General features: G+C 34.2%; 2 protein-coding genes across 2 annotated transcripts; both read right to left on the reverse strand.

Annotated features, from left to right (window-relative positions):
• Positions 1–6,944: 6,944 nt before the first annotated feature.
• On the reverse strand, positions 6,945–12,354 carry LOC107822138 (gamma carbonic anhydrase 2, mitochondrial). The gene is made up of 5 exons (XM_016648643.2): positions 12,112–12,354; positions 9,996–10,139; positions 8,703–8,828; positions 8,482–8,633; positions 6,945–7,537 (listed from the first exon to the last, which is right to left on the reverse strand). The coding sequence occupies exons 1-5, from the start codon at positions 12,224–12,226 to the stop codon at positions 7,253–7,255; spliced, it is 822 nt and encodes a 273-aa protein (XP_016504129.1). The 5' UTR covers positions 12,227–12,354; the 3' UTR covers positions 6,945–7,252.
• A 3,652-nt stretch (positions 12,355–16,006) lies between these two features.
• LOC107822129 (isoflavone reductase-like protein) lies at positions 16,007–17,920 on the reverse strand. The gene is made up of 5 exons (NM_001326089.1): positions 17,738–17,920; positions 17,380–17,514; positions 16,574–16,811; positions 16,267–16,470; positions 16,007–16,173 (listed from the first exon to the last, which is right to left on the reverse strand). Exons 1-5 carry the CDS (start codon positions 17,918–17,920, stop codon positions 16,007–16,009), a joined length of 927 nt encoding a protein of 308 aa, NP_001313018.1.
• Positions 17,921–18,279: the final 359 nt, after the last annotated feature.

Raw genomic sequence — 18,279 nt, forward strand, 5'->3', positions numbered from 1 at the left:
AGTACACTTTTTTTTTTCTCAATTATTTTCTTAAAAATAAGTTTTTTATCCCAAAATTAAGCCATCAACTGTCATCTAGGTTTATTTGTAGTCAAATATCACTTTTAGCTCGCGATGAAAATTATTTATATTCAGTAACCGTAAAATTATTTATATATTTCTTATATATAACAAAAGAGAGTCTTGACGTAACTGATAAAGTTGCTGCCATGTGACCAGAATGTTACTGATTCGAGTCGTGGAAACAATATGGTGCAGAAACTGCGTACAATAGCCCATTGTGGTCTGGCCCTTCCTGATATTCCTTCTATACGGGATTCTTGTATCAATATAGTTAGGTGTGTACATGAACCGGGTTGGTTCGATTTTTATCAAAATCAAACCAAACCAACTATATTGGATTGGATTGGTTCGGTTTTATCGGTTTTTCGAGTTTTTTTTTATTTCAATATTAATTTGTTAAAGTTATAGATAAAATTTTAATAAACGAATATATGTTTAGTAAAATTTTTAAAAAATGACAAACATATGATCTATTAAAATATTCTTATGGGATAATTTTTTTAGCAACACGTGATAATTATTTTCTTAGTTGTCTAATAGTAATTTTTCGTTGATATACGCTAGCAAGGTAGCAAATTTAATAATTAAACATAAACATCAATATGAAATCTAAATAATGACATATTTTATTTAATTTTAAAATTATCGAAATACCATTTCAAATTCGAAAAAGATAGTAAGAATTTAACGGATCTTGATACATGATATGAACGAATAAGAGATTGACGCATTTCAATAATACTTGATAAGAAATTGATGATACAACTCATTATTTAAAGTAAATAAAAATGGTGCACTTCATAGATATATTATATATCACATTCCATGAGAGTATCCCAAATATTTCTAGATATTTTTTAAAGAAAATTCTATATAAAGTCTTAAAAGTATATATAAAAATTATATATTTATATGTCGGTTTGGTTCGTTTTTTTATTCAATACCAAATCAAACCTACTTGGGTTTTTTAATCGATTTAATTTGACTTTTCGATTTGGTACGCTTTTCCAGTTCGGTTTGAACACCCTAAGTATAGTCGATCGACTTTAGTCAATGTTTGACTAGTTAGATCTTGAAAGCTAATTACAAACATGACTCCCATTTGAGAATTAAGATTTAAGACCAATAGTTTCCCACGTCAAGAAGCTCATGAAGTATTTTTAAAAAAGTAAAAACTTACTTAATTTGTGAAACATGGATAAAATTGTGAGACTCAAAAAGAAAAATAAAGAAAAAAGTAAAATCCAATAAGTGATATCAAAATTATACTGCAAACATGAATTCTAGTTGCATAAGGAGATGGAGATAATGATTCTCATAATGAATAATTAGGAGTTAACATCTTTCTAAATTTCATTACAAAATTAATTAGTATTGTCGTGATATTTTGGCCAGCAATCATGCCAAAAACTACTAAGTAGTATTAATTTAGCAGCAAAACCATTCATACATTGATCATTATGAATTTAAAAGATTACACAACTCATTGATTAGAAACAAAATATTATCAGTCCTCAATAACAGACTATAATTTCTAAAAAGTTAACATTTGTTATCTTTTTTGTGAATATTGTTTTTGGATTGCACCCCCCCCCCCCCTGCGAAATATCAGAATTTGGAAATCATGTTTAAGCTGTCAGCACTAATATAGCCTATCTTTTATAATTAACTGGATTAGAATATAACATATTAAAAAATTAAATCCACATATGAATTTAATAAAGTGGGTGTGGAGAGTGAATCAGAGAGACACTAGAGAGTTTTTTTCTAAGTGAAGTAATGATGATTTACTTGTAGTTATTTGCTTGGTAAGAATTACAAGAATTTTAGAATTATAGTAAAAATGATATATTTACTCATTCCCATGTAGTTTTGAACAGGTTAAAAAATGTATGTGAAGATGTACATAATTCAACTTTTACTTAATCCACTCTTAATTACTTACTTAAGTACTAAACAAGGAGAAACGGAAACTTTTTATCTTTCCAGTATTTTTTTTCTTTTCAAATGACAAATCACAAATTTTGTACCTCCTAAATTGTTAGCCACATAATTCAAAATTGTTTGGACGAGGAAAACAATGTTTGTTCATGAAATATGATTAGTTTTTGAAAATTACAAAAAAGATTTCAAGTTCCGGAAAATTTAGGGCAATTTTTGAGTGAAATTTTTTCACAAAACTTTACTTTTTTTTAAATACAATTTCAAAAATATTTTTTTAAGTTTCAACCAAATTTAGGGTTGGTGTTAACTTTTTCTTTGTTGAAAAAGAGCAGAACTGAAGTTTGAAGATACTTTGCTGTAGCTGGTTTGTCTCTTTCCTTTAATTTCACATACTAGCTCTTGCCTTTCAACTGAAACGTATCTAAACTCGTGCACTTCCATCACATTTTGTCTGCCTTTCAATAATGCCTCTATATTTGTACAATCTTTCTTTTCTATCAATTTAAAAAATCCCATTTGATTGATATTTTTGTCCAAATGGATAAATCTGATTTTACACTCACTTTTCATACTGAGGAACGTTGCGGTCTCTCCCTCTGCCTTTTTCCTGTCTGATAATGAATTGATTGAATCTATCTAAACTCGATCGACAATAATAATAATAACAAACTCAATATAATTTTATAAGTGAAATTCGGGAAGGATAGTAAGTACGCAACTTTATATCTACTTTATAGAAAAAGGTAAACTTTAGAGTGAATACATGGGAGAATGGTAGAAAAAAAAAGTATAAAAAAGTTCATCTCACACGTGATGCAATGCAAAGTTCACCATATGAATAGCCTATTTGGCCAAGCCGGAGAAATCAGCTTATTTTGAGAAGCACTTTTTTCAAAAGTGCTTTTGAAAAAAGTACTTTTGGAGAGAAGTAGTTTGTGTTTGGCTAATCAGTCTGAAAAACACTTTTGAGAAATAATTTGTGTTTGGCCAAGCTGTTTAGAAAGTGCTTTTAAGTGTCAAATTACGAATAAGGACATAAATAGATTTACTTAATAATTAATATTATAAGTAAATAAATAATATCAAAATTTTGTTATTACATGCAATAATTAAAAAAAATCATTTTATTTAAGTAAATATGAAAATAAAATTAAAAAAAGTACTTAATTCTTTTAATATAAGTTAAATATATTAAAATTCCTTTAACAAATATAAAAGCATTCACCCCTAAAGTCACTATATATTAGAAAGTTTTCCTACAAATAAGAAGAAATATTTATAAATTAATATCCTAAGTATTAGGTTTAAGGGTTATTTTGGTATATACTATATTTTGTTAAGGGTATTTTAGGTAAGAAGAAAAGCCAAAATTGCTTCTGCTTCTGCTCTTGAAAAGAAACTATTTTTTTCTACTTCTCTAAAACTGCTTCTACTTCTTCCCAAAAGTACTTTTTTTTCCCAAATAAACTTGGCCAAACACCTCAAATTAGGAAAAAAAAAGTGCTTTTGGTAAAAAAAGCATTTTTTTTCTCTTGAGAAGCTTGGCCAAACAGGCTAGAAGACTATAGCTAACTTCCACGATCCACGTAAATCCACGTCAATGGGAGTGAAGATAATGAGAAAAAGTTTGGAAGATTATAGATGGCCTAGGTAGGTAAATAAAAGAGAAAATTATATTGTATAGTCCCTTCAAAAATAAGTAGTAGCAATATATATATATAATTTATATATTAATGTATAATATTATACATAATCAATATTTTTTTGTATATTTAACTAGCAGAAATAATTATTTTTGGCTGAACGATCAAATATATAACTTGCCTCATATTAATTGAAGCACTTAAGCATTTTTAATTTTAATGTTTTTAAAACTCTAGGCATTCCCACTATCAATGGTTTAGATTAGGGGTGTTCATAAAAATTTGAAAAATCGAACCAAATCGATCAAAAAAACTGATACTTTTTAGGTTTGGTTTTGTTTTGGTTTTGAATTTTAAAAATCGATCAAATTTGGTCTGGTTTTGGTTTTAATGAAAAAATAACCGAAAAAACCAAACCAACTATAAAAGTAGCTATTTAAATTTATTATTACACCTATATATATGTATATTTTTATATAAAGTTTCTAAACTTTTGTAGTACATATTAGTCATTTGTATTTTTAGTCTAGTTCTTTGCTATTATAATAATCTAATTATTTGCCTTTACATTCTAGTTTGATTGTTAGTTTTTTTTTTTTGCTAAATACAAGAATTTTATTTCATGTTAAAAATAATCGATTTTTAATTGAGTACTTAAATAATTCATCACTATTTGATTCAATTATCATCAATATATTTTGGTAAATGATAGATTTCTCAAACAACAATTGATTTGATAAAGTTACGTTGAAAATGTAGCCGTCGAAATGTGTTTGGTAGTATATGTTTCATATTTAAGAAAAATCGATAAATAACCGAAAAAACCGAAAAACCGAATCGACAAAAAACTGACTTAATTGGTTTGGCTTGGTTCCAATATTTGGAAAATCGACTTACTTAGCTTGATTTCTTTTTAGGAAAAAACCGACCAAAACCGAACCATAAACCCCCTAATTTAGACAATTAATTAATTTTGCAATAGCTATTGAAGCCTAGGGTTTTCACAATTAATTAGTTTTCCCACTAGTCTAGGGTTTTGGCTAGAGAAAACATTTCTCGATTCAGTGGACCACCTCTCTAAAAGAACCAAAAGTAATCAAAAAGGAATCTTCTATGGGCCCCTTAAATCTCTGATACTGAAAAATCTGAATTTGATCCTTGTGATATCTAATTAACATCGAAGTATTAGTCTTTAAATAATTAATTAAAATGTACACTTTAATCCTTCTACTTGTGAATCTTCACAAATTTAATGAATTTGAGCTATTTTTCCATATTCTAGAGTAGCATACTTCTAAAAATGATCAAAATATAATATACGGAAAATGGCCAAACTTACCTTTGAAGTATCGAAATTGGTACAAAAATGCCCTCTATTCACATATTTGAATAAAAATACTCCTAGTGTTATTTTTTTTACTCAATATTACTCTTATTACTAACAAAAAATTCTGAAAAAAAATTAATTAGTATTCACGTGTCACCGTTCCATTGGCCTAATTTAAACTTCAACAAAAATATAATTAAACTCATCCGTAATCCATCCGAATATTGACCCGCTCCGATTTAATCTCTCTTTCTCTCTCTCTCTCTCTCTCTCTCTCTATATATATATATATATATATATATATATATATATATATAATATGTATGTGTTCTTCTCCTCGTTGCTACTTGGGCGGAGTCCACCGGAAATTGCAACAAACACAACAACCCATCATACTAGCAAGTTATAAATAGAATTTTTTTACTAGACTCAACACAATAATCTAATCGAGAAAATTGAATCCATGATAACAAGAATGAATTTAAAAGAGGAAAACAAATACTAGTGAATTATCTAAAAAATTTCCAACTATTCCAAGGGGGTATGAAATGTGACAATAGCGCAATACCCGTTACACAGAGCAGAAAACCTTATATATTAATAGAACAAATAGTGAAATAAATTAAAATTTGTAATACACATTACATATGACACTAGAAACAATTGAAAAAACCCTAGAGGTTTTCACAGGGGAATAACAAAAAATAGTGAAGAAACCCCCCAGAAATTTCAAATAAAAGAAATTATATAATAAAAAATACTCATTACATAAACAAAAAGAATCTAAACCTTTTGCATTAAGAAGGATATGACAATTCCTTCCATAAAAAAATATTCTAATAGAGAACTCAATTTTGCATTTGCCTCATGAATAATCGTAGACATAAACTCATGAAAAAATGCTCACTAAAACGAAATGGCGAAAGAGGCAGAGGGATGTGTGTGTGTATGGGGGAGGGGGGGTGGGGCATTTTTGTATCAATTTCAATACTTTAGGGACAATTCTAGCCCTTTTCCGTATAATATATTTCCTATGTAAAAAAGACAAAATTGTACAATTTGATTAAGTAAAGGTTAATATATATGTTTAGTAAAATATTACCAGAACCAAAATAAAAAGTTGCCACTAGTTGAGGGACCAAAAGTGTAAATATCCCCATATTTTCTAAATGCCCCACTCCCAATAGATAATGAAAATCAAGTATCCGCCGAAGGGTAAAGAGAGATTCACGAACGAGATGACTCCATTTAAAACCAAACAATTCAACAGATTCCTTTCACTCAAATAGAAATGAAATGATTGAAGAACAGAGTCCCTTCTGTCATTTTAAAACACAAAAAGACAAGCTGAATTTACGGGGATTGGCTCATCTTTTGGCTCTTCAGATCCCAATCAGCCAATCATCTTTAGCTTTCTAATATTCTACTACGCATTATTGTACAAAAAGAAACAGCATGCTTCATTCATCTTGGGATTTCTACAGCTAATAACATGCCTAAGGATTAGGTCAAGGATTTTCCCTTCCGACATGGACTGTGCTACTTAGCCGTAGAGTCGTCAATAGTATATTAGCATAGCCATTAGGAGGAATCTCTACCAGTAGAAGAGTTTACTGGATTTAGGAAGTGTACAACGACAATAACGACGTACCCAATACAAGCAAAGAAGTAGAGAGACTGTTTCCGATAGACCCTTGGCTCAGGTAAGCATAAGCACAATAGTTGACAATGAGAAATTTGACATTGCAGGTGATAATTTCATTCCCCATTGAAAACAGGGAAAACATTTTCTGGATGAAGAAAATTTGGTGAATAAAAACTTTGGCATCCCAAATTGATTGTTCACCATAAGTCAACGATCAAGCACGACTAAAGTGGTTTGAATTTTAAGACCATTAAGCTGAATTTAGGAGAACTCCACAACAAGGGCATTGCCAACACAAATGCTTCATCTGAGACAGAACTACTTTTGGAACGCGCTATCAATGTTTCATGTTATTCCAAGTACAATTTAGCATCTATGAAAACAATTTCCAAGTTACAAGCACCAAATGTATATGGCTTTTGGGTGTAAGTCCTCTCCCAAGATGAACAAGTGCCTGGGAACCTAGGGGCAAAAGTCTTAACTACAAGCACTGACATATCGATGCTATCCAATAAGTTTGGTATTATTTGGAGGCGCAACAACCAATATCCATGACTATCCCATACAATGCTCACAGGGTAAAATCAATCTCAGAAAAGCAAAAAAGAGAGAGTTGCTTGGGCAGGGATCTCATTGGATGATACTCTTTGCAGCTTTTTCAGGGAGAATATTATCAGGAAGTACAAGCTCGGGAGGTGTTTCACGTACAACACCAATCATAGAATCATATTCCTCATCGCGTTTGGCATACTTCTTACGAAGCATCTTTTCAAATTCAATTTCGTCAAAGGACTTGGAATTCTCAGCTGCATGAACACGAGCGAGGTTACAGTAATTGGTTGCCGACTGGGCAATGAAGGCTATCTCTTCATCAGTTAGCTTCCTCAGAAACTTAGCTGGATTGCCTGCCCATACCTGTGTCATATAGAAATTCACAATTAGATGGTGAGAGCAGATTTAAGTCTCCTGAATCATCACTATTTGCAGAAGAAGCCAATCATAATGTGGCTTTACGCTGAATCCAACTCATCACCATAACTATTCAGAATGGAATAAGGAAAACAAATGGTAGACTTTTGAAACATTGGACAGTCCTAAACCTCCCTTGCCACCAATCATAGTACAAAGTTAAGACAGTCAGATAAGTCAAATTTATAGGAAAATGTGGACCAGAAAAGTAAGCCAAATAAGTTGGGCAATTGGCATACTATCAAAGTTTCCAATTCATATTCAAATTACTTATGACTTTGCAATATATAAGCAACAATGTTGTATATGACCTATTCAGAATAGCATTGCAAGCAAAATGTCAGAATTCATAGCAAGCAGATTGTGCAGAAATCCAGGCAATCAAACAATTCTCAAGTGCAATACACAAGAAGCCACTTTCCTCAAGGACCAAATAGGAAGAAAAGCAAACAATTCAAGCCACTGATTTTTGCTGTGCAGCAGTAATGAACTAGGAAATTTGAAGTCCAAATTGCAATCAAGATCAGATAGATAAGGGCAAGTTCCTATATAAGAATAACGTATTGCCAATTGCAGTATCTAATTAAAGTCATGATCCAATCTTGTCTTTCAGAATCTTTGTTTCCTTCATGTATCCAACATAGGTGGACAGAGTTTGAATCCCACAAAAGAAAGAAAAACTCCATAGTCCATACAAATTTAAAAGGTGAGGTATTATTGCTCGCAAGTAGCAGCAAATGTAGGTGTATGCCTCACGGAGTGGGTATAACACCTCAGTGGAATTAAACCAACCCAAGTCATTTTAGCAATGCCTCCATCATCTCTATTAAACAGTGAAGTTACTGTAAGGTGACCATTGGTGATGATGAGGGGACAAGCGGATACCATACCTCTCCAGAGGGGATCCTTGTGTTCTGTCTCACAAGGGCTCCTGCAGCAACCATGGCATGTTTCTCTACATGGACACCATCAAGCAGCGTGGCTCCCATACCAATGAAGGCCTCATCCTCAATGGTGCAGCCATGTACAACAGCACTATGACCTACAGATAGTTTAAGTCACTATCCATAAAACCAAGACAAGTGATGCTAAGGTTGACTTGAATGCTTACCAACAGTGACATTGTTCCCTATAATGGTGGGTAGCACCTTTTGACTTATATTTGATTTGGCCACATGAACAAGGGAGTTATCCTGTATATTGGAACCAGATCCAACACTGATGCTGTTAACATCACCTGTCAAATATAAGGTACATAAAAATTGAAAATACTGACAATATAGCATGGAAAGGAATATTTCTTGCCGACTTATAATCACTGTACACAAAATGATGCTGAAGTGCTTGTGGTTATCATCAAGTCTTGGGAATGATTAAGAAAACACACCTCCAATCCCACCCACAGACAATCATACTCATGATACTTGAAAAGACAAAAGGCCGGAGAAGGGGAGGGGAGGCCCATATGATAAAAATGGGTCATCTATGAGAATTTAAATTTTCCTCAAAAGGTTGGGTTGGGACGTGAACACCCCTTCCACACCTCACATTTTTCACTGATTGCTTAGGTGATCGGAGAAATGAGATATGTACTAACACACTGTACATATACATGTAAGTCAGGTTTTGAGGTCCTTATGTGCAATTTGAAATGATAATATATAAATGCTACTTCATCATTATTCATGGTTCCTTTTACTGTCTGAATTGACTTGTAGGGAGTAAAAAGAGCAATATATCAAGGAGAAGGGGAAGTAGGAGAAGAGATGTGCTCCAAATAAATAATTCAAGATTCCAGCAAAGGGCTCTTCGCCAAATTCTAGCATGCAGGTTTAGAATTGTCAGGACCATCTCAGTGTGCATCTTGGACCTGAGACAAACCAAAAGAAATACCAGCAGGATATGCTCTTTTTTTTTTTTTTTTTTTGATAAGGAATACCAACAGGATATGCTCCTTTTTTTTTTTTTTTTTTGATAAGGAATACCAACAGGATATGCTCCTTTTTTTTTATAAGGAATACCTACAGGATATGCCCATCCACAGAAAATACTAGGTTCCACTAGTGACTCAGGAGTGAAATTGTTCAACTTCCAACAAGCCCCCAAAATAGTCATGAGCATTGATTTATTGATCAATTTTCAAAAGTTTGCCTTAAATTAAGAGCTACACAATTCATAGAGTAAAGCACAAAAGATGATATCTTAATTTTTAAAAAATAACAGGCATAACCAACTTCAAGATTTTTACGAATATAACAAAGGGGAGTCATGGAAAAATGACAAAAATCAAAAGGATGCTACTATACCCCCCCCCCCCCCAAAAAAAAAAAAAAAAACCAAAAAAATGAACAGGAAGAATCAACGGTCAAGTGCACCATCCAACAACAATGTTGGGATAACCTACCTCTTAACACACATCCATACCAAATAGATGAATTCCGTCCCACGTGTACGTCTCCGATGACTGAGGCACCTGGAGCCACAAACACATCCTTATCCACCACCGGAGCTTTATCGAGTATGTTCATAAGAGTTCGATGCCTAGACACTGAAACATAGAAGGTGTAAATAACCGAGCATAAGACCAAAATTTAACCACGAAACAACAACAACTTAGTAAAATCCCACAAGTGGGGTCTGGGGAGGGTAGAGTGTGCGCAAACCTTACCCCTACCCCAAGGGGGTAGAGAGGCTGTTTTCGGAAGACCCTCGGCTCAAGAAGGCAAAAAGAGCGATAATATATCAGTACCATCGACATAAAACAATAGAAGTAATGACAACAACATAAGACCATAACCACGCAAAAGGAGTTTAAATACTAGAAGGCCAAATCATGGATCCTCTTTTTTCTTCTTCAATTAGGAAGAGGGGAGGGGGTTTGGAAAGGTAAAGGAAAATTGTTTCATGGAGGACGAGTGAGGCGTAACTGGAGCACTTCAGATGTAAAATAAATAATTTGACAATAATGCATTGGTTATACTCAACTATGACCTAGGAGTTCATACACACTAGCATCTGATACTGAATAGACACACATACAGTGAGAGAAAAGTGCATACAACTGCCTGTCATCAGTACTCAACAAAATTCAGCAGTCTATAGGTTGATCTGTTTAGCAAAAAGTGCCAAGTAACTTCTCTGGTAGGCATATGGTTGGTGAGAGGTTAGCCAACATGACGTGACTATCAGTTAGTCTATGTTCAACATGCATTTGTCAATATAATGCAATCTGTTTAAAGTTACCTGGTTTGCACAAAATCCAAATCCAGTTTCCTGCTTCATTAGCTAAATTGATTTCTACGCACTCATTTATAATTCCTTTTGGGGGTGGGGGGGTGGGGGTGAGAGGGGCCAGCTTGGGAGATATAGAAGATGAAAAGATATGTCTTTTTTGGCCCCTTCAAATATAACTAGGTTAAAAGAATATAGGACTCTAAACTACTGGAGGACTATAAGATAAAGGAGAGAGAGGTAGGAGTTGCCGTAGACTAATAGTTAGTCACAATGAAATGGATATTTTTTCATGTTGCATAGCACATCCTGCTCCTAAGTAGGCACATTATGTATACTAGAAGGGGGAATGCAGCAACTAGGATAGCAATCAAGTTCTCAAGTCAGAATGGAGGCTAGCAAGAATGGGCACCGAAATCTCAACTTCAAGTCCTTCTGAAACCAACTTCGTGATCCTTGCTCCATTTCTAGGCAGAAATATATGATTCTGATAAATTATTGGCGGGATATAAACTGCCTAAAGTCTATTTCTTGTAAGCACCAGTTGTCCTTGAAAATCTGCTTTAATATGCAGCTAGAATAGGGTGAACTAATGTCTATGAACAAACAAGTTCTAAGAAAGTAGCTAATTCTACCAGCAAAACAGGTTTGCATTGACAATAGATAACACCACTTACGCTTCAAATATCGTGCAAGTACTTTTGCTATCATATAGTCTGAAACATCTCAAACATTTACAGCTCATTACACCTGCATTCTTACATATTACATCTTTCATCCACTTGTTCTTTGTCTGCACATATCATCCGTTAACTAAAACTACTGAATATAACATTCAAATACACATTAGAACTTCCATTATAAAACCCATTCCAAAAGGCTTTTCCGCCCTATTCTAATTCTTTTTTGGTAGGAACTCCGATGAGGATTCAAACTGTCTCAAGAAGAAGAGTACTTGCACTATATGAGGAGTCAAACAATATTCGTTTGACTAGATTTTATCTTCATCTAAAAGGCTGAGATTTATAGTCTTTTTTTTTCCTGTTTGATTGTTCGTATAACCTCTGAATATGCAAATTTTATTAAAATTATATACAACTTCCTAAATGTCCTCACTCCGAAAGCCAGATGTGTTAACCATTTTTTTAGATTGAGGAATACTAATTAAGCGCAACTGGATGAAATGCAATTAACATAAACAAACATAGATGATGTAGTGACACGATATGCAAGTAAAAACAACGGTAAAGAAGAAATGAGATCTAGGGTTAAGAAGAAGGGATAATTACGGTGTTCCTCTAAGTAGGAGCTGCCTTGAAGTCGATTGCCGACGCGATCAAGGGCTTGGCCGGTCGCTCGAACGATGGATCCTAGGGAGTAAATTGCTTTCCCAAGGGTTCCCATTTTTCAACTTCGACTCTCCTTCGTCTTCGTTTTGCCCTCTATTTGATCAGTGGGTTATGCAGTCAAGCTGTTTGTGTTGTGGCTTAGCTACAGCCTACACAAGAGAGAGTGAGAAATGACGGATTCAGGAAGTATTGGTAGGGCAGAATGAAGGGTACCAATTTGCCTTGGGCCTCCAAAGGGCAAATTTGGCAATTTGGCTTTTCCTTTTTTCCTTTCCGTTAAGAGATTGATTGACTTTTTTTCTTCTTTTTCTAAGGGGGGCATGTTTAGCAATTTTTAAGATTTTTCTTACTTTTAGGAATATAATAATTTGGTATGGCGACTAAATTATTCCGGATTATAATCCCAGGATTAAATGAAATAAGATGGAATATTCAGGATAGATAACCAAATATGTGGTCCAAAGTTTAATACCACACTTTATCTCATCTTATCTCGTGTACCAAACGACCACTTAGAATAACTTGGATTTATTTCCAGTTGAATTATCCTCCCAAATCCAAAAGGAGTATTTGATTATTGAAAATAATTGTACTTGGTATCTCCCCACTGAGGGCTTTACTTTGGAACTAAAAGTAAAGTTATTTCTAATAAGCTTTTTATTAAGGATATTTATCATTACTTTTTCAGCAAACATCATTTTCAGCATTTATGTCCAAATAAGTAATTGCTTATTTATTAAATTAATTTTAGTACTATGTCAAGTTTATGATTACTCTCCCTTCTCATTCTTAACCATCCAAAGATTAGAGAGTGTAATACTATCTCAATAACCCTTGTTATACTAATTTGCTATTTACTCTAGCGCCATGTTTTAATAGAAAATGTATGGTTTTCTGCATCTTGTAATTGCCATGACAAACTATGCAGAGTTTTCTTGTTTCCAGATGATCCTCCACTACTCACTACTCAGGAGATAAGAGCGTAGAAAATTACTAGCATCTTCCTCAATTATGAATTTGCTAAATGTCATTGATTTGATATAATTGGACGACTCTGTTTCTTTTGTCCCTTGTATGCATTATGCAGTGGGTGATCTTATATATACACTGTAATTTTCGGGGAAGGTGTCCCTCGTAGGATTCCCTTGTCAATTATTTTTAGCAGTAGATTGCTGCGTTTTAACTAGCAAAACTGTTTTCTTTCTCCTTCAATATTTTGTTTCAAGGTCAGCGGTAGGGGTAAGGTCTGCGTACACACGATCCTCCTCAGATCCCACTAGTAGAATTTCACTGGCCGTTGTTATTGTTGTCAGCAGTTTGGAAACATTTAGAACCCAAACTAGGAAGAGAACTCAGTCATTTAAATTTCACCCATGTATTTGTTCTTGCAAAAGGAGATAGGCGCAAGGATAAAAGTTGTCACTTTGTGACCAGGAAACTGGGTTTAAACCCTAAAAATAGTCTATTGCAAAAATATTAGGCATGAGTTGGGACTACATACAACCGACTCTATGTGGTCCAGCCATCCTCGGGATTGCTCACAGTGGGAGTTTGTGCACCGAGTTGTCTTTTCAATTTGCTTTTGAGAAGAAGTTGCTTCTTGGAAGAGTCCGGAACCTAAATGTGGTTCTTTTTGACTTAAAATACGTTTTTAAATATTAAAAAAATACGTTTTTGACCTAAAACGTTGTTTTCATTTTGTTTATTGCTTCAGAAAGGTAACTTTTTTAACACTTAAAAACGTATTTTGAGTAAAAAAAAAACCACATTTAGGTTTCGGACTCCTTGAAAGTGCATATAGAAGTCCACTACACCCTGTGCTTAGTGTCAAAGGTGTCTGTTCAATTCTCATTGACTCTTTAACTAACATAACAGTATGTGCCTAATTTGAAGGGGAAATTTCGAAGATAAGATGATTTTGGGCTAAAATGAGTTGATAAACTGCGCTGTATGAGTAAGGATATGATATGCCATGTGAATACTTAATTATAAACACACAAGTGGTACGGTGTAACAACTTCCTAACAACCGAAACAGAGAAATTAACAAGATTATCATCATAGTGTGTGACTTTTATTACAAAATGGGGTTTTATTTATACAAATCATAGACGTCCAATTGGGCATTATTCGTAGTAGTTTGGAATAGTCATCAATGCAATTGTTCCTAAAACATGGCCAGCTAAGTAATTAAAAGTCTTCTTGTAGTACCTAAGCCAAACTACATACAGTTTTGCTTACTACATAAAATCCTTCATTTTAATGTCTTTCTGAAAATTCTCTATCAAATGAGTGGGAGAACTTTTATTTTGATTTTATTCTTTTGGGCTGTTCTCACCATTGTTACACCTGTTCTTGTCCGTTTGTCAGCTTCTGCTAAAGCCAATGGGGAGTTTTTTGTTATCAAACACACAAGTAAGGATATTATTAAAATGTTTCATCACTTCCGGTCATATAAAGTTTGGAGTTATTAATCTCTCTTTTGCAGGTGACTTAAAGGAGAGAATAAAGGATGGCAAAGTGATGGAGTTGTTGCCAAGGAGGGCGCTAGTTGCGGCGGCACCGCCACGGGAAGAGTCGATGCCACTATTAACACCAGTGTTGGGGCCATTTCCGGCCCCGACACGTGGATGAGGGAGGTTATGGGAGAGTTATTATTTATAAGTTATGTAGTTCAGGCCCTCAAAAATATCTTTCATACCTGTGTCTGAAGTAGTGCATGTTCGGAGGATCTGACACCGATGTGGCGATATTTTTGGCGGATCCGAGCATGTAGTCATTGATGAGTGAGGACTCCTTTTCGGGTTGCAGAAATTTAGTGCCATTTTCCAAATTGTTAAGGCAGCTTCACTTTGATATTGAGATAGGGTCGTGTTTGCATTATTGGAGGGGTTAGAGTGGACGCTATGATTCGTAAATATATCTAAAGAAGGTACAGCAACAATTCCATTAATTAAAGTACATAATTTGTTATTTCTCCCTCTTTTTCCATTTAATTTTTCTCTACCACATAACAATAATGGCAATATATGGGGACTGATGAACTTTGAGTAAAAAGAAGTTAAAGGTTTTAGCCTTTGAGGCAGCAGAATAATTAACAAAAGCAACGCCAAAGAAGTTTGTTTAAAGGGACTCTATGCCTCAAAGAAATTTTGGCTGGTTTTAATTTTTAGCTAAATATTCTGAATCCTATTTTCCTTTATTTGTGACTTCTTTATTAATCTTCAAGTTTACTTCATGTCTAATCATCCTAACACTGTTGCTGCTGAAAAGTCTTGTCACCCTCAGACAAAAAATTACTCTAATTATGAAAGGATCATGATCCAGTCTAGAATGAAGCATACACTGTTGCACCTAAAGTTGGAGGGTTTACCTAATAACTAGTTGGCAAAAGCAGAGAAGAACTTCCTGGAGTATTACTAAAGCATGATAATGGTAGGGTAAGACCTCATTATTTCATCATACCAAATTGACAACATTTTCCGCTCCTATGTATTCGCCCATTCCCTTAGTCAGCTCTTTGATCGCGATACTATTGCATAGGTTCTTAATTGAATTAATGACGGGGATAGGTGGCACGCATCGCTCTGAATGAAGAGTCGGTACAAGAAGGTAGACAATAATGCAAAAGCAAAAATCCACCAATGTTTTCCATTTTTTGTAGTTTCATAATATACTTAGATGATATTGAAAACAGATATAAGCTTAAAACAGACCATTCACCAAGTCTCCGGTCACGTAGGTTACATACACTCACAAATCAAGACAAAATGTTTTGACAACACCCATCGTATAACAATTTATTCGAGTGATCGGAGACATTAAACGTGTAAACTTTAGACAAAGTGACCAAGGTAATCCTCCACAGTGGTGTACTTGACATCTGGATAAAGTTCCGAGGCCTCAACCCCAAATGATGGCTCGATCTTAAAATTGGTTTGATCACCCTTCACGAATGTTGCGTGGTTGATTGCTAGTATAACAGGCAATGGCATTGGAGATGCTGCAACAGTATACAATATACACAACATCAGGATCACCAATGCTAAATTGAATGAACAATCTTAAATTAAAGAGAGATGATAAGATAACTAACTTTCGATGTCTTTGAGAATTTGCTCCTCTGGAATGTAGATTTTCTCCAGAGTTTTTCCAATCATTTTCTCCCACATAGCCACTAGCTCATTGAACGATAACGTGTTTTTGGGAGGCTTAATGTAGAGGGTCTTGTTTAACGTTCTCGGATCATCAACAGCTTTAATAGTATAAGTGCCAATATCATGTTCTTCATTGAATACAGCTGCAAACAAACAAACAGACAGTATACAAAAATGAGACATACAAATCAATGGAGTCGCCAACCAACACTAGTGTCGCGGGGATAAGAACTTTTTTGCGCGTACCCTTAACATTTCCATCCCCAGGAATGATGACTTTGTCTCTAGGGGGAACAGTGGCACCAGGCTGGACCATAGTTGGTAAGAAATAACCAGCAAAACAGTTGCATGAGACATAAGTATAAGGAATTCCTTCAGCTTCAATAGCTCTGCGGATTTGAACTTTCACAGCAAATGCAGACTTTGCTGGTTCCACAGCATTGGTCTTATCAACATCCATACCAAACTCCGAAGGGAAGAATCTCTGAAAAATTTAAGTATGAGATAATTTATTTCCATAAACATTATGTAAAACTGGTGTTGCCTGAAAAATCAGACTGAAAATTCGGACCATTTTAGGAAATTAACTCATTTGATGTGTTAATTCAAGGAGGCTAACACCCTTAATTTGAGGTATCATGTGATGGGGCATATCGATCAAGTTTAGATTCTCTAATTCAAATGCAATCTATAAATTTAAGAATTTTTATCAACTTAGTTATCAAGATTCCCTTATTATCCTTTGACCTACATTACTTCTTGTGTTATATTTGTTCAAATGTTATACAGGCTAATTGTATCAAAGTAGTGGTAAAGTTGCTGCCATTAGACCAAAAGGTCACCAGTTCGTAAAAACAACCTCTTGCAGAAATCTTGCAGAAATATAGAGTAAGGTTGCGTACAATGTCGGACCCTTTTCCGCACCCCACGCATAGCGGCTGCCCTTTTTTTTTGGTATCAAAGTACTATGAATGAGCATTAACAGATAGAAATGACGGAGTACTTATGCTAAATGTATCCTAAAATATTTAAAAATAAGAACCATTTAGTACCTTAATATTTCCAGCTTCTTTGATAGCAGCAATGAGCTTAACTTGATCACCCAATTGCATCATCCCCATTGTTGATATTACCACGTCCACCTGCTTTATAGCCTTCACCAAACTCTCATGATCATATAAATCACCCTGTTCAAAACAAGAAATTTACAATTACTTGCATGTAAAATTTTATTTCAATTATTTTTCCTCATTTTACAACAAACAACAACAAGTCCAGTGTGATCCCATGTGTGGAGTTTGGGGAGGATGGAATATACGCAAATCTTACCCCTACCTTGTATTAGAAATATTCGTTTTCCACATTTTGTTTTGCATAAAAAGAAAGAATTAATGCACTATATATACATACATGAAGAATAGTGACACCCAAATTCTTGAAATTCTCAACAATTTTACTCTTAACAGGGTCAGAAAGTGTGCTCTCTCTAACCAAAGCAAAGGTGGGGTGTCCAGATTTTGCACTTGCTTCTACTACAAATTTTCCAATATATCCAGTTCCTCCAATGATCAGAACTTTGCTTTTCTCAGCCATTTGGAAAGTAGAGATTAATTTCAGTGGGTGTAAAAGTGAAGTTGAATGAGCCTTCTCAAGAATTTGGTTGTGGCATCAAAGCATGCTGAGGCAACATCATTTTATGCACCGAGCTAGGTGTGTGTAAGTACCAAAATGACCTCGGTGTTCCAACTAACCCTCTAACTAATTGTCTTGCTTTCTTTGAGGGGCAATTATTCACGATTTAGATAGTGTAAAGTTTTTTTTATATGTAAGTGGATTATTCACGACTTAGGTTATTAATTTCACTCTTTGTAAAAGTTATTTATAGTTATTTTTAGGTAACATGTGATATAAAAAAATGTAATTTCCACTAGAAAATCGCATTCAAAATTTTA

The sequence above is a fragment of the Nicotiana tabacum genome, chromosome 16, assembly GCF_000715075.1.
Source record: "Nicotiana tabacum cultivar K326 chromosome 16, ASM71507v2, whole genome shotgun sequence".
NCBI lineage: Eukaryota > Viridiplantae > Streptophyta > Magnoliopsida > Solanales > Solanaceae > Nicotiana > Nicotiana tabacum.

Coding starts and splice junctions, on each gene's coding strand:
- LOC107822138 (XM_016648643.2), bottom strand. CDS start 12,226: ATGGGAACCCTTGGGAAAGCAATTTACTCCCTAGGATCCATCGTTCGA. Junction 8,634..8,702: donor AGGGAACAATGTCACTGTTG/GTAAGCATTCAA, acceptor AACTATCTGTAG/GTCATAGTGCTGTTGTACAT. Junction 7,538..8,481: donor CAAGGATCCCCTCTGGAGAG/GTATGGTATCCG, acceptor TATATGACACAG/GTATGGGCAGGCAATCCAGC.
- LOC107822129 (NM_001326089.1), bottom strand. CDS start 17,920: ATGGCTGAGAAAAGCAAAGTTCTGATCATTGGAGGAACTGGATATATT. Junction 16,471..16,573: donor TGGGGATGGAAATGTTAAGG/GTACGCGCAAAA, acceptor GTTTGTTTGCAG/CTGTATTCAATGAAGAACAT. Junction 16,174..16,266: donor AATTCTCAAAGACATCGAAA/GTTAGTTATCTT, acceptor ATACTGTTGCAG/CATCTCCAATGCCATTGCCT.